This window comes from Dendroctonus ponderosae, unplaced genomic scaffold (genome assembly GCF_020466585.1).
Source record: "Dendroctonus ponderosae isolate FM_Combo_2020 unplaced genomic scaffold, Dpon_F_20191213v2 Dpon_F_20191213_3, whole genome shotgun sequence".
Lineage (NCBI taxonomy): Eukaryota > Metazoa > Arthropoda > Insecta > Coleoptera > Curculionidae > Dendroctonus > Dendroctonus ponderosae.
Genome location: NW_026018508.1, coordinates 8,909,724 through 8,927,178, shown reverse-complemented (window position 1 = coordinate 8,927,178; position 17,455 = coordinate 8,909,724). Strand labels below are relative to the sequence as shown.

General features: G+C 34.5%; 1 protein-coding gene and 1 long non-coding RNA gene across 2 annotated transcripts in view; one reads left to right on the top strand and one right to left on the bottom strand.

Annotated features, from left to right (window-relative positions):
* Positions 1-7,843, top strand: part of LOC109545719 (protein Wnt-6) — a 34,434-nt gene extending 26,591 nt beyond the window's left edge. The window contains exons 3-5 of the mRNA XM_019916564.2: positions 3,943-4,063; positions 4,242-4,419; positions 7,290-7,843. Coding sequence (XP_019772123.2) covers positions 3,943-4,063; positions 4,242-4,419; positions 7,290-7,751 — 761 coding nt within the window. The 3' untranslated portion in view covers positions 7,752-7,843. The remainder of the gene's footprint in view (positions 1-3,942; positions 4,064-4,241; positions 4,420-7,289) is intronic.
* An 8,660-nt stretch (positions 7,844-16,503) lies between these two features.
* On the bottom strand, positions 16,504-17,189 carry LOC125503850. The gene is made up of 2 exons (XR_007281108.1): positions 16,814-17,189; positions 16,504-16,762 (listed from the first exon to the last, which is right to left on the bottom strand). It is a non-coding gene; the product is annotated as an uncharacterized LOC125503850 (long non-coding RNA).
* Between the last annotated feature and the right edge of the window lie 266 nt (positions 17,190-17,455).

The window sequence follows — 17,455 nt, the reverse complement described above, 5'->3', positions numbered from 1 at the left end:
TCAGGATTTTGCATATTTCAGCAACTTTAAAGATTTACAAGTCGAAACTGGAATACGGCAAAAGATACGTTTTAGTCCTGAGGATGCAAGTCATTTGTGAATGTGAAAACGTCAGGAAAAAATTATTTCCCAGACTGACCTAAAAGCCCAAAAATTCAGCAGTTTCAAGCAACAGTCGCAAAATCCGAGCTTTCTGTTAACGGTACAATTTACAAATGTTATAAATTAGTAGATATTTTCACACAGAGATTTTTACAAAAATCAAAATTTGCTGGACTTTTATATAATCACTGGACACTCATCTAAGTATTTCAAGGTGGCGTGGAAACGGCGTTACTTTGGTTTTGAGGGCAATCATGGGCAATGAAAGATTAGATAGAAATTTGTTTATCCGCTTGTTTCTCGAATATGTTTACAGTCGAATGTCACATTTTAACTTTATTACTAGGATTTTTTCCAATTAGTTTTTCGATTAATTAATTAAATTACAGAAATTTTTTATTAGAAAAATTCAAAGTTTTGGTAGTCCATTTTGAGGCAAGCGGCAACTTGTGCGCAACTTAATTCAGGTTTCTTTCAGCGGATAATTTCCAAATTTTTAACTGGAAAACTTTAAATATTCACACTGTCGAATATTAAAACATTTTACCTTGATCAATAGTATCTGAAAACATAGTTCGAATTTAAAACAGCGCGTTCAAAAAACTAGCAAAAACAGATAATTTTTGGGGTCTCTTTAACTTTTGCCTTGAACTAAAAACGCTTCATTCATATTTCATTCAAACATATTAATTTAGCTCAATCAAAGTTTGGGATTCTTTGACTACTTTGGCGAAAAGCTAAATTTCTATTGGCTCTTATATTGTTATATTATATCTTATATTGATCATTAGGTAATTTTTTTCACGCTATTTTCGCATACATTTTGATCCGCGTCTCCGACTAAGGTAAAATTCGGAACTCCTTTAATGAGTATTAAATAGTCTGCACTATCGTCAGTTTACACAAATCTTTATGAGTTTCCATGACTTGCTATAACGTTAATTGGTATTTAGGTAAATAAAAATACAAATCAGAAACAAGATAAAAAGTAAAAGAAAACCTAGAGACAAAAAACGTACAAAGAAAATCAGTGAAAAGACCTGAGCAGATAATTTATTTAAATACATCTGAAACAAAAGCAGAATGGAGCAGCACACAAAATACACTTCCAAGAAAGTTGTGGGGTAAAAACTTAACGAGAATATGTAGCGTCAACAGAAAGAAGTATTTGCGTTTCCAAGTTTACCTCATTCGGATAAGTGAGTGAATGAGTGATTCGAAAATTATGGAAGAAAGAACAAAAATTATTTTAGCGCCTCAAAACGACGCGATTTACAGTAAATTTTCAAATTTTATCTAAGCATCAATAAAACCAGGCCGCGGGTCAGAGTTGCAGGTAGATTTGTTTCACTTCCACATTCGTTTAGTTTCAGATGGCCAGTGTACCCTAATAAAACTGTGCCTGAGAGAAATCCCATTTCCTGTGGGTAAAACAGAGAGCTGAGTTCTAATTCACTTCTCAATCATTCTCATTTTTTCAGTTCTAAAATAAGTAAGAATTCTAGCAATTGTAATAAGGATGCGATTTTTTACGACACTATTCTTGTGCCATGGAAAGCAATCGCTAAGCCCTTATCCCATTTATTAATGAATTATTTCCTTATGCAAAGACATCCAATACGCAATCGAGTTTAATTTTGTCTTTATTGAAGCAATAACTCGACCTGTTAGCTTTCTGGATTTACAGATTTATATCATATTCATGAGTATTAAAAAATATGTAATTTGAATCAATGATGAATAGAAATCACCCTGTATATTATGAAGCATCAATCCAGTGACAAACTCGCAAAGGTACAATAAAAACATCCTTAAACAACATTACATAGATAATATCTAAAAAAAGGTCACTACGCGCAGTAATTGCCCATTCAAAATTCAAGTGCCACTTGAACACCATTATCTGGAACAAAGATATTTTTGAAGAACTTAATAACTGACGAAACTGAGCATATCTTTTTAAATCCGTTGACAGGTGAACATTATCTCACATCTGCTACCTGCTAGGTGTTATCTAAAGGTTAAATCTCTGTCAGTTAATTCTTTGGTAGTCACTTTAAGGAAATTTACACCTTTGTAAATAAGACTGAATCTTTCGCCTTCGCAAATGATTTATTACGAAAGCTTATTTAAATGTAGGTTTTCAGGAAACATTTTCGTTTAATTTGTTTTAGTGTCAGTCAAATTCAGATATCTTTTTCTGTAGTATGAAGTGTATGTATTGATAGGTTTGTTTAAATTAAACAGTTTAAATTAAGAAGTAAGTTCAAAATTGAAAAATGTAAAACCATAAACAATTACCACTTTTGTTTCTAGTATATCCTTCCTTTTGAAATAAAAGAAGTTTTCCATGGAAGTAGCAATTGTGGTTTGTGGTAATTCAGTTTTCAGGTTTACTTAGCTAGTTATACAGAGAAAGACTTTTTTTATAAACGCTTGAACACTTCGATTTGTATTTCAATTGCAATTGTTTTAATGTAAAAAAAATAAACAGCGTGTCCGAACTTTGAAAGTGACTTATTTTAATGCATATTCAAATATTTTAAAAAGAAAAATCAGTTTTTAAACGACACCTCTTAAATAGCATACCAAGTTACACATGCGTCCTAAATATCAAGTTTGAATTCGTGTCGTTCAAAAATTATTTATTTAAACAAATGAATTTGAAAAGGAAATTTATTTCAAATCGACGATGTCACTTATAATAAGTGTCCGAAATATTTTTCATTCACTAACTTGCAATATTATATTTTAGCGAAAATAACTTACATTCCAGTCGTATTCGATCTTACAACTCTTTAATGTTTTCAGTTTGGTTTTAAGCTTTGCTTTTGAAAAACCCCCATAAGAAAAAGTCCATCAGTGATAAAACCTTTCTGCAACCTACAAGATTTCAGCCCAGTAAATTACTTAATCATTTGTTTGGAAAATTGGGTTCTATCTTCGTCAGTCGAAGTAGTCTAATTATGAGTAGAATCAGGTTTCTCAATTTTTCCAATTAGTTTATATTTTTTTAATATCTTTTAAACCACAAGAAATAAAAAATTGATATTTTGTGTGCCTGTATAACTTGACACAACCATTTAAAGCAGTAGTGAAACAATTTCAATTACTATTAAGTAAAGTAGTGCTGTATATTTTTTGCATCAGAAAGACAAATCTGAATTTACATTAATAACATTTTATAATTCTGTAAATTTATAACTAAAATATTTGAAAAACACGTTAATTCCATCTAGAAGAGCTTGGAAGTTACGATAGGTCGATATAACGAAGTAACTTGTTAGTAACGTCAGTCCCCCAGGTCAAAATCCTGAATTTGCCACTGTTTGGTTTACATGACTACATATAGATATGTCTTCTCTCTGTTATTAACTATTAACTCTCTTTGTTATAACAATGAGAGCTCTACAGAATTCATTTTCAATAATTTTGGCAAATAATTTCTATGAATACGAACTTTTGTAGCTAAATGATCATGATCACTTTAAGTCGGGTCCAGACTAACGAACCGAGCCTCGTCGCGTAAAAAAGTCTCAGTCAAAATATTACAGCGTACTGTTATATATAATAGTACTAAGCGACGAAAAATAGTGCATAAAAGTTGCTAACTCCTTTCCTATTTGCATAAAGGCAAAAAAGCGTATGCCATATAACATTTATTAACATTTCTTAAATAAAGCTTTGGTTTTAAATAAACTTGGTCTTAAATAAAATTTGTATTATTTCATTTCAATTCTATTTAAGCTCCTGGTTGTTTGAGTGTTATAGTATATTTTATTTACATGTACGCCCTGCATATGGCAATAATATTTTCGTTTAAAGAGAACTTTTTTGCAGATACCCGAGAGACGGGATTTATGAATGCCATAATAGCAGCGGGTATCACCTATAAAGTGACGAGAGCGTGTACAAAAGGAGAACAAATTGGTTGTTCATGTGATAAATTTAGAAATAAGAAGTACGTAAACTTTATCTCACTCAATAATGTAATTCTAGGTAATAAATTATAGAAAATCAGCTAATTGATTAAATATTTAAGAGCTGATATAAATTGCATATAGTGCAAAAATAAATACCAATGATTGACTTAAAAAAAATATATTTGCAGCTGTAATACATTTAGCTTGTCCTTACAGGAAAAATAAAAAAAGAAAACTTGTGAACGTGCAGGAAAACGAGTTTGCATGGCAAGGCTGTGGTGAAAACATCGAATATGGAATCAAAAAGTCTAAGGACTTTTTGGACACTCGATACAAGAAGAGGAGTGATATGAAAACATTAGTGAAGTTGCACAATTACGTGGCTGGTAGATTAGTAAGTATTAAATGCATTTTTAAACTGTTGTGTTTTGTTGAACTAACCGGATCAGAAACTGTGGCGTTTGACATCTATTTACCTCTTATGTACGATATACGCGTGGACTAAATACTAATGACAATAATTAAGTAAAAATTAAATTATAATTCAAATATGAAACAGCTAATTAGGAAGCAATGGTTTCGACCAAAATCTTTGATGACTAATGATTATTAAATAACTTAATTTGCTTTAACAAACTGTTTATTCATTTCAAAAAAACGGCTATAAGTTAAGATGCAAGCCGTGATAGTAAAATGTATTTTTAACAAATAGTTAAATGGAAAGTAGACTGGCTTTGCTTCTAAAGCACATTTCCGAACCGAAATAGCAAAGAACTGACATATAAGACTCTTTGAACATTTTGAGTCTTACTTATTTTTGTTCTAATCCAAAAAGCATGTTCTGAATATATTGATAAGTGTTACAGAAACAATTTCCATTTTAATCGCCTTAATTGTCCAACTGGTGTATGTTTTCAATATTTTATGTTTAGGTTGGATCGGCTTAAAAGACATCGCTTACTGTTATGTCTGTGCTATTATAGTACAAATAATGTAAAAATGTAGCAGTCGCGTTGTAAAAAAATTATAAAGGTGTCGTTAACAAGTCTAATCTGCTCCTTTAGTTGATCTAGTGTGGTGTTGATATCGATTAGGTTTCCAGCCATATCGTGTAGATGTTCATCATTATCAGTAACAGAAACCCATTCGTTACTTAAACACATTAATTAGCTTCAAAACCCGTTAATCCTGCAAGTAAGTTTGCTTGGAAGTAATAATTCCGTTCCATTTCATTGCGACTAAAGGGCTTTAGAAGCTTCAATCCTTTCTCCCAGTAGCATTTGCACGCTTCCCAGACTAGATTTTTTTGCACTTCTTCCTTGTGCTGTTGACGGATCATTGAATTAGAAGATGTGAAGATATTCAGTGACGATTTCTATCCGGTTGGATAAGAGAAGAATTGGTTCAGGCCCTATAAGTTAGAACATAACTGCTGATAGAGAACAAATCTTAATAAAGACAGATAGTCAAAGGAATAACGTGATAAAATCTAAATGATACAATAAATTTTATTCTATACAATCAAAGTTATCAGATACATATCGCAATAACTTGGAACTATAAACTTAATAGGTGGGATTTTCTGAATAGAACTAACTAAAGGAGACACTTTTTTGTCGGTAGAATAGATTAAGTATCCAGAACTGGTATTTTTGCGCTACGGGTTGTGTGATTCTCTAGAGTAGCTGTTGACTGACTCAAACATTCCCGCACTGACAAAATAATATCCAGTCATCAACTGCCGTTAATTATATTTGCAATTACATAAGTTCCAGTAGTTTGAAGGGTACACATGTTCCCACTTGGTAGCACTTTATGCCCTCCCAGTAGCCTTTGTCTTTCTGCTGCATTTTAGTTCCGTTTTTTCTGTAAGCAGAAACTTACTTTCGAAGACTTCTAAGGGCGGGTATTACTTCTAATGTACGGTTAAGATTTAACCCACGGTTGGAGGCCACTTTGGGTTTTATAAAAGCTAACCGGCAGTTAAAATGCCGGTTCAGTAACGGTTGACTCAACCCGAAGACGGGGATCGGTTGCGATTTCAACCGGGAGTTTGAAGCAGGTAGAAGTGTGGCGCACGATCAAAGGATTTCTAACAACAGCAAATTTCAGAATCGATTCAGAAGGATAGAACTTGGCAACTCCGTACTTTGTAGATATGCACAGGGAGAAGAAGAAAACATATTTAATGAAGGGATTTTTTAATTCTTAGGGCGGGTGAGATAAAGGTGGGATTGAACCTTCGACTGACCAACCAACGGTTCATTAACTAACATTGGTCAAATTGCGTGAACAGCATCAGCCAATCAAAATCATTGCTTTCTGGTCAGTTCCGAGAGCTTGGTACCTGCATTTTAACATCCTACTAATTTAAATCAAATTCTTCTTGGTTCTCCATTAAATTAATAAAATATAGTATAAAATATTCTCCATGATTGTTTGTCATAGCACTATTATTGTTATCTAAAGCATTATTATTTTCTTCGGCATCTAACTTTAATTTGGGGTCTAGAGTTGGAGTTGGCTCATTGGTGTTTTGTGCTATGTTATGCAATCCTGCACCTGCTATAATGGCGATTTTGTTGTATCTAGAGATACTCTAACATAAAGAGATAGTACAGGAAAGTGTCGTTTTAGAACACCGAACAATCGCTCATTTTAATTTCGAGTTCTAATTTGAAATACATTAAATATGTTTTCTGCATCTCTCTGTGGATTTGTAATTGGCGTGATTATATAACTTTTTAAAGCATATCCAGAATCTCCAAGAAGTACGGAGTTATCAGATTCTCTCCTTTCAAAACCATTCTGCAATTTGCTGTTAAAAATTGATTGATCGTGGGTTGAACCACGTTACTACCTGCTTCGAACTCCCGGTTGAAGTCTCAAACCCCGTCTTCGGGTTTAGTCAACCGTCACTGAACCGGTATTTCAACCCGCCGGTTAGCGTTTATAATACCCAAACTGGCCTCCAACCGTGGGTTGAACCTCAACCGTTGGTCAACTGTACATTATAATACCCGCGCTTAGTTTGTTTGTTATATTTTAACAGGTAATCTTTGATTTATCTACTTTTTCTTTATTTTGCTGTTATTTACACGTCTCTCTTTTTGCTGCTGCAATGCTTGCCGCTACTAATAGCATTTAAGAAGACACGACATACTTTAAGAAGATCAGTAAACATGTTTGATTAGGTGGATTCAAACTTATATCTCTTTATAGCGACCGCTGTGTTGTCTGACATATTGTGTTGCTCTTTTTCAGGCAATAAAAAATTACATGCACAAAGACTGTAAATGTCATGGGTTATCGGGAGCGTGTTCTATGAAGACATGCCTAAGAAAAATGCCACATTTCCGAGAAGTTGGTGATAGATTGAAACAACGTTTTGATGGAGCAGCTAAAGTAATACCGGGCAATGACGGGAAGAGTTTCATCCCAGAAGGGGCCACTATTAAGCCACCTAGCAGAACCGATTTAGTATATTCAGAGCAATCGTCAAGCTTCTGCAATCCGAACAACACCATAGGAAGCTTTGGCACTCAGGGCAGAATATGTGACGAAACATCCCCAGGCGAAGACGGTTGTGGTATCTTATGTTGTGCCCGAGGCTTCCATTCATATTCGAAAGTACAACAAGTAAACTGCCGTTGTGCATTTCATTATTGCTGTGACGTGAAATGTGATGTCTGCAATGAAACTGTAAGGTACAGCATTTGCCAATAATTGTTTTCGAAATTGATGTATATAATTGTGATTATTTATCGTATTGTCTTACATGTGATTTTTCAATTACTAATAAAAGCTTGTAAATACTACATGTGTAAGTATTTAATTATTCCGCCTAGCATTTTTCTGACAGTTGGTCTAATTTCTTAGTACCACGTGTCGAATATCACATTTCTTCTGTTAACGAACCAAACAGTGGCACCTTCTGGCAATTCACAGATCACAGAGTGTAGATTGATGATTGATTGAGATTTCGTCGCGATCAGCCACTAGACGCGTAGTCCTTATGGCAGAGGATCACCTGATCGTTTCTCGACCTTTGTTTTTGCAGAGATGGTAATCTGTGGTTTTGCAGATATCACTGATATCAGTTCCTTGACGCCCTATTAGAATCCTTAGCATTTTAACGTGTTCAAGGACGGTAACTTTTTACTGCTTAGGGTTCAGTATACAATTTTATCTTTTATATTGTGTTAACTGTGAAGTGTGAGTTTTACAACAATGAAGCACAAGGTAGCCAGATACCAGCCGCCCCCAGTGTTGTGCATCGATAAAGGCAAGTAAGATGTTGTGTTCGTAATTGTGAAAATCAAGATAGTCGACGATATCGATTTCCTGTATATATTCCTGGCACTGTAAAAAACACAGCGGCGACAATACGATTATAGCTCCTCCCATCCGCCATTATGAGGCAATCTAAGTCCAATTTTTAATTTAAAACTATTGCTGTTGCAAAAATTCTACTCGCTGTACTTACGAAAAATCCTGAATTATCACCTAGTTCAGCAAAAGTTTTGTCAAGGCGAATTTTTTTAAGAATTAGATAAATATTTACATAATCAAATTTTGTATTATGTCTAAGTAGCTTAATTATAAATAAAGCGTCGTTATTTAAACCCAGGTATAATCTTGGATTATTTTCAATTTTGATAAAAAGGTGCTTCAATGCAAGTTGCCTGTGTTGTAAAACTTGTAAGGCCTCTATTTGTTCGTCATTAATCAATTTTATGAAATTAAAAAAAAGTGCAACGACCCCATTTTCGGTCTATTCTCTAAATATATAAAAATAATAGTCTATTCTGTCTAAATTTATTAAACGGAAAAAAATCCATGGCGAATTATACAATGCGTATAAAAATATTAAAATACAATAAAAATTCAACTCACATATGACAATAACAGATGGAGAGCAGTAATGCTGAGGGACGTACAATACCATTACAGTATGGAATATAACACAATAAAAATGCAACACAGGTTACACAAGCGTGTAACCTGTCTCATATGGGCATCTGTAATAAATTTTCCTACTTTTGACTGCAAAACGCCAGTGAGTAATTTTCAGGTGAAACCCCCTGGGGCGCTCAAGGATATGTATGCCTTTAAAATGTGTAACAATTTTGTATAATCCATAGTTTTGTGGGTAAGAAATAGTAGTATGCCTAGTCCCATCTATTTATATCTACATATGGAAAGCCCAAATAGTAGGTCGCGGTCAAAATTAGTTTAGGACGGAGTTCAGGATAAAGTAGGTTAGTCACACGCACACGTTTGTTTGAATGATAGGTACTTGGTGAGCACTCGGGTGTAGGGCTCGGAATTTTAAAAAATCTGAAATTCGAATATTCGTTTAGTGGTTCATTCGAATAGTAAAATTATTCGAATAGTCGAATATCTAACGAATATTCGAATAATCGAGTATTCGAGTATTCGAATATTCGAGTATTCGAAAGTATTCGAGCGTTCGAATATTCGAGTTATGACTACACATAATTATTCGCTTTTTGAATATTCGAATATTCGAATACTCGAATTATTCGAGTTTGATTCCGAGCCCTACTCGGGTGTTGCTGATGATGTATTTATTGTGGTCAAGTTAAAGCCCACCTTTAATTAATGCAGATGCTGCTGTTTCGGTCGCTGGACGGGAGCGCAAAGTTTTTTTATTCAAAATTATGTTTTCCTACAAATGTTTTTAATGCAATTTTTTTTATCCATAATGGCATCTCGGAAATGCAAACACCAAAACGGAAAGTAGCAGATGGGCACCACAATATAAAATATTTACAGGACAACGGAATCGACGGACAATTTACGGACAAACGGGAATTTATGGAAACATGAATTTAATCAAATAGCGAAAACTTTGGAAAACAACAGACTTTGTTTAAATCAAGCGATTTTCTCAAAAACGGCAGGAAAGGCTAGTTTTATAGCACAATTCGAGTACTGTTCCTTGGCACTTGAGGACTGACTCATGCGGCAAGACCAAGACTGCCGTTGATTGGTCTTGCTTTGCTCATCACTATTGATGAGAGTTGCGATATTAGCGATACAGCACAACTGGCTATACTTTTACTTGGTATTGACACCACATTTAATATTACCAAAGAATTGTGTTCACTGATTCCAATGCAAGGGGTTACAACTGGCAAAGACCTGTCGATGAACTAAAATCTGTGCCGGAAAATTTAATTAGAAAATATTATTTGTATTTCGACAAAGGGGGCACGAGCAATGTCAAACATGGAGGTAGGAGTATCGGGAAGGCCATTTTAAGACATTAAGAAGGTCACAGGTAGGGAAATATTCGTAACCACTGCACAAATCACCAGGAAAATGCATGTACAAAAAGATTGAGTTTGCGAAAAACTAATCAATTTTATAGTAACGTGCGTTCAACCACCAGGAATTTAAAGAATTACTAAAATATTTAGAAGCTGAATATGGTGACGTGGTCTTATATACCGAAGTAGGTTGGCTTAGTAGAGGTGCAATGCTAAGAAGAGTATACAACTTACAAAGCGAAATAAAATTGTTCTTGGATATGAAGGGATACCTTCCTTCATTTCGGTAATAAAGAATGAGTGTGCGATTTTGGGTTTCCTATCGACATGACTTAGTATCTCAATGATCTTAATGTAGAACTTCAAGGCAAAGGACAGCTTATTCACAATTTATATGATCAAATTCAGGGCATTGAGCGCAAATTAAAATTGTGGAAACAGCATCTTTTGCAGAATAATGTCTCTCACTTTCCACATTTATAAAAATAAAATGGTTAACACTTCTCAAAAATACGCACAATATATAGACATTTTAATCAACGACTTGCAATTACGATTCCAAATGTTCAAAGCTGGGAAGACAGCGGTTTTCAGGAAAATGTTTTCCTGCTAAAAATTGTGATTCTGCTGTATCAACCTTTAGGGCTATACGAGCAGATTACTGTCGACTTAATCAACCCACAGCGCAAACAATTTCGTACACAGTGGAAAAATTTGAAGAAACTGGATCGGCTGATATTGTAAGGCCCGTACATCATCGCAACATTCGTTCAGCTGTAAATATCGCCGTTGTTGCTCAAAGTGTGGAGGAAGACCCGAATTCGTCGATTCGCCGACGTGCCCAACATTTGGACTTGTCTTACGGCTCATGGTAGCGAATTTTGCAATAGGATTTGAAGCTCCATCCGTACAAAGGCCAACTGAGTCAAGAACTTAAGCTTTAAGACCATGGGCAATACAGAACAAGAAGCCGTTGATGTTGATTTTTCGAACCACATTTTCTTCAGCGATGAGGCTCATTTTTCGCTCGGTCGTTACGTAAATAAACAGAACAGCCGTTTATGGTGTTCTCAAAAACCTCAGGTGATCGAGGAAAGGCCTTTGCAACCTGACAAAGTGACCGTATGGTGTGCATTATGGTCCGGTGTTGTTATTGGCCCGTTTTTTTTTTTGAAAACGATCAAGGTAGAGTCATAACAGTCAATTTTGAGTGCTATGGACGCATGTTAACCCATTATTTTTGGAGAGAAATTGAATATTATGACCTGGAAGACATGTGGTTCCAGCAGGATGGGGCAACGAGTCACACAACACTCGCAGTTAGAGCCCGATGGCAAGAGAAATTTCCAGGACGCGTAATTTCGAGATTGAGTGATCGATTGGCCCACAAGGTCCAGCGACTTAACACCGTTAGATTTCTTTTTGTGGGGCTATGCGAAAGACCGTGTTTACGCCAATAATCCTCAAACTCTTGAGCAACTGAAAGCCAATATCCGTGAAGTTATGACCGAGATATTACCGGTCGTGTGCCGAAAATTCATTCAAAATAACCTCAAAAGGATTGAGGCCTGTAGGAGGTCCCGTGGACGACATTTAAATGATATTGTTTTTCACGTATAATGGGAAAATTTTATATTTACATTGAATTAACATTTTCGTCTCCATTTTAATATTTTGTGTGTTTTTTTTACTTTACTTTCCCAAGCATAAAATGGATAACCCTGTAGTAGTGTAAAAGTTGGGACCGTTTAATAAATACTGATCCTGAATTATTGGGAAAGGCAGTACGACCGTACGCTGATAGATAGCTAGAAAGCTGCCCGGCAGAAATATTTGGAAAAATTATGAGGGGCTTGTTCTTTGTTTGGGAGGTTTTGGGCCGTTAGTTTTCCCATTCCCGTTAGGTTTATAGCCACTAATGAGAAGGATAAGAATTGGTCGACGTTTGACTTATATGCTTGGGCCTAGTAAAAAAAAAGAAACGCATAAATAATTTGGCTGTTTCAGCAATGAGCGAGTTGTTCTCATTCTCAAAACTCAGCGGGGGCAGACCCTAAGATCACTGTTGACAATGGACATAGTTCCGGTTTCCCGCAAAAGAAATGAAGATAGTCTGATATGCATCGAGGTCGGGTATCCCCTGAAACAAATGTATGAACATTTCTGTGAACAACTCAACGAGACAATAACCATTATCTGAAGGGAACTCATGTCTGATAACCAATTTGGTTTTCGTCAAATTGTAATACGTCGGGTATACATTAGCTTAACCGACGTATAACCGTTTTCTGGAGCCGGACGACAAGAGAGTCGCCAATGCTTCTCCGAGCGTGAAGACTTAAACCGAACTGATTTCTTAGATTACGTACTTATTACAAACTACGCTCGACTACGACGGTTAATGAAATATAGACAATATTTGTGGGTCTGTACCACTATTAATAACATTATCTTAGGCTAACTCAGCATAGTTTATACTATTATAGTTATGCTGATCTTGCCGTTCTACTTTGTGGGTAGCATCGGGTAGAGTACTATAACTAATTTAGTAAATATTAAATGTTTAAATATTAATTGATCCATCAGTTTTTATATGTTTCCTTCCATGATCATATTCTCGATGTTTCAATCGTAATTACGATTGAAACAATAGATTGAAACAAGAACCGCGTGCGGCAACACTCCATAGTTGTTTGCCCCTGAGAAATCAAAGAATCCTGTCAAATGGTAATAACAACAATAAGAAACCCGCAGGAAACCAAAATTAAATTGGCGCAATTCGAACACATAATTGACCTCATAAAAGTTTCTCGGACTGTTTGTACAATGAAGATTCCAATGCGGAAAACATTTTTTAGACTAAAAAATCTTGCATGCCTTGGAGAAATGTATCAAGTAATCAACAGTTACTATTGAGCAGTTACCGCTTCATCTCAAGATTAAATAAACTCTCGAAAGGCCACCCACCTGACACTCAGTTTTGGTTTAATTGCCAATGCTTGTCACGCGAACACATATTAAGAGCCTTCTAAAGACCAGTGTTGAATTTAACTATTGAATAATATGGAGTTATTAAAAAGTTCGCCGTTAATGCCCATAAATATACCGCGCGTTCGTGGGTCTGAATTTTATTCGATTTAACCGATAGGTGCCAGTTAAGTACAGAGTTGCCAACACATTTAACTACTCTGAAGTTTTGTACAATTATTTTGTTCGAACTAAATCAATATAATAATTAAACAATGGCCACAGTGAGTTTTGTGTGTGTTTATGAATGGTTCGTTAGCGCTGCAATAAAAGCTCCTATTTTTATTAGTTTCATTAGCTATAAGCAAACGAATATCTAAGTTGGGGCCATAAAAGATAAAGGGACAAAAATTTACCAGAACAATAAGAAATATTTTCATTGCTTTTGTGTAACGTTACTTTACTACTCAGCACATGGCAACATTGCTTAGCGTGATACGATTTTTTAATTCTGATCAAAAATTTATGTTCCAGGCCTATGAAGATGTCTTACATGCCCCCCCAGGATGTGATGGGTCAGTCAAAATTGGGTGGTCCTCGCAAAGATAATTACTTTAAATTACTTTAATAAAGAATCTTAAGTTTCTTTATAAAATATTCATTTCGATTTCGATAAAATATAGAAAGTGATTCGTTTGAATCTCATTTGTATTGTCAGGTTTAGATTATTTTATAATACAAACATAGCGGCTATATTTCGAAATAAAGTTTTTAATATATGCAGCTTTAGACTGAGAATATGTTGTATGGATAAAACCTTCGTGATTCATAGATAATTCTTGTATTTCTCGACTTGGAGGATTTTTTATGACAGCTTCATTTCCTTTATTTATTTCTCTCCTCGTAACAAGCACCATTGAAGGGGCATTTGAAAATACAGTTATTGTTTAGAATTTTTTTAAAATTTTGAGTTAAATATCCATCGTTTCAGCCTCATTAGTAACAAATATGTAGTAACTTCATCCCTTACAAAATTTCAACTTTTTTATTAAACATAATTTTGAAATAGTTCTATGTTTGATTGGCGGCCTATTGGAATATGTACTTAATAATTCTAAAAGAAAAATTACGATCTTTGCATCCGATTAAGAAAAGTTTTTAATTAAATTAAATAAATACTTTTCTATAATTTTTTGATGCAAATTCAAAACAGCAAATATGTTTTTGCCATTATCAGATAGTTACAGATTTTATCAAGAATAACAAGCATTTGTCAACTTGTGACTAAGTTTAATTTTTCTTCCACAAAATGTACATCAACATCGATTGATTTGACGATTGTAACACATCTAGATCTTAAAGTCATCAGTATCTTTTCAGAGATCTGGTGATGGCTACAGCCACAAGGCGGGATAAAAAAAATGTCGTATTGATGTCCGCAAATTGATGAGTATTAACTACGCCATTCTGGTAATATATTAGACAAATCAATATTACGGTTACTAACAATCATCAACATATTAAGCAAACGAATTAATTTTCAGTTTGGTTTGCACAACGCAATGCCCAGACAGTTTCATTTCGCTAACTTCTTTTCGCTAGCTACTTTCATGATAAAATTCAGAAACGTTGATATTACTGTTACCGAGGGATCTTCTTACCACAAAGTGAACGAAACATTGTTCAAGAATAGTTTAAATTACCTGTTTTGAGGTATTTTTATTACTCAAAATGAATATGATATCTCCTAAAATATTGGACAAATTTATTAGATGATAACGTTGTTGTTTTTGATATGCCTTTCCTTTACTAACCTGTACATATTTTAATACAAAGTAGCCCCAAATCTGGGTATTCAAACAATTCAACACGGGCATATAATCGGCCTTTTCCTCGACGCATCTCTCAAGAATGCAGGGAATTCCCCGCTTCTCGCCGGAATGCCGTAACGAACTAATTTAATTTTTGTGATATTCCGCTTGAATATTTCACTCGAATATCTTTCGGAAACATCGACATCAAGTCGTTTTCCCTTTTTAAAAAATGCTCCCTTTAAATGCCCAGAATTCCTTCAGATTATGAAAAGTGATATTGTAAAGCGATCTGTCCATGAACGCTATCGACTTACGGCCGATTTTATAATACCGTAAAAGATTTTAATGACTTAATAGCGTTTCACAGGTTGATTTCTGTAGAGAACATAAGAGGAATTGTAGCATTAATACGCTCTCGAGCACTTTTGCTATTAATGCGTGTTTAATAAAGAGGAACATATTCTAGGAATTTCAATTAGTGGGAATTGCAATTAGAAGAAAACTCAATACTAAACAAACAGCCGGCTTCTGCCCAAAAATAGGAAAACTAGCACGGAAAATTCGTTCATAAGTTAATACAGTATTTATAATTGCCTTTAACTTATTTGCCTTCCATGAAACAACTTATACAGGAAGACTTAATGCAATTTTGACAACATTTAAAAAACTATTAATACAACGTGTTTAAAAAATAACAGTTGAGAGGTCCAATTCACTGATTTAAAATCTCTATTATTATTTGACAAATAATAATAGAGAGTTATTGGCCATGCTAAATACTGTCATGCAGTACTAAAGTTGTTCCTTATTTTAGTACTGCATTTGCGTTATTTCTGTAACAAAATGAGAGTTATTGGAATGCCTAGTTCGCAGCTTTCAGTATTAAAAATGTGTTATTGTGTAACCTAACCTTACACAATTTATTATTAATAATTTTACGTTGGTGTATTTATTATTTACCTTTTCAATTTGATTTTGGTTACTGTTTTATCATTTACGCTTAATTGTTATAATGAAGAAAATTCTAGAAGCCGCAGTCATAGACGGAGCAAGTGAAAATGAACTTAAATATTAAATTGTTGATAATACTTATATTTATAAACAGGGATGGTTATCAGACTGAGGAAAGTGAATATTTTTCTTTAGAACAAATGTCCGATGAGAATAACTATGTCATGAAATGCATTCTATTCAAACAAATTGAAGTTTTCGACCCTTGCTTGATCCCCCCTGTCATTACGGCTTGCTTTTTATAAGTTCCCCAACATCACGACGTATTTGGTGAATTGCTTAATTTAAAGCCATAGTTTTTACATTGGATTACAGCACAAGGCTTATAAGATTTACAAGTTTACAAGGATGCTGAGTCTGGCACCATTCAAGAGATATCAGCTAGACACGTTAGGGATAAAGCATTTATTTTTAACATAATTCTCATTTACATCCATCACTTGAACTTTTGCTTGCAAGGTGCACATTATTGAATTGCAAAAATCTAAATTCTGAAAAACACGACTTGAATATTCTTCAGTAAGGTACATCAGTTTGAACTGACTCACTAACACAGCTTCAATAAATCTGCTTTGCTCAAATTTCTTCAATAAATTCTGAAACATTATCAAATTCTTGTGGATCATGCAGAAACAACTACAGCTCGGACCTAAAAACAGCAGCTTAAAAACATTATACCCTTTAATGTATAACAACCAACCACTGGCTTTACTCTGGCTCTTTTTAAAAATATTTTTAATAGGGAGTAGGCAGGCCGATTGACCTGGTTGGAGACTAGAAATGTATCCTGAATTTTAGTTAGGCAACACATGTGGATTAGTTTTGTCTTCCAAGGCAGCTGGTTTTTCTTCAATCAAACATAAACAGTACGTAAAGTAAAAGTACTTTCCTGTTATGAAATGTCCTAAGCAAATACGATCATTTCTCATATAGATTTCATTTAGAGGCACCCGTTTTAAAGCCTTAACCCAAGCATTTCGACGTTCAATAAACAAAGCATTCAAATAATCAGTCTCTTCTATGTCTCGCTAAAATCGAAAAAAACCGTATCTCGTTCAGCACGCATTGAGCATTCAACGAGACTGCAAAAATGTGTCATTTTGAACCAATTGTATAAGTATTATAAGATTTAATACGTAGTGAAACGTAATGTTTACATATGTAAACAAGTAGTCAATTGCATATGGGTGAAACTGGGTTATGTTTATAATGAAATAACCTGCAAGCGGACGTCAGAAACGTCAACTGCCAGTTTAAGGTAGAAAATAAAATGTGCAGTATCGGGGCACAAATACTACAGAATAGTACTTTAATTTTGCGGTACTTATTTTTTAGACTGATT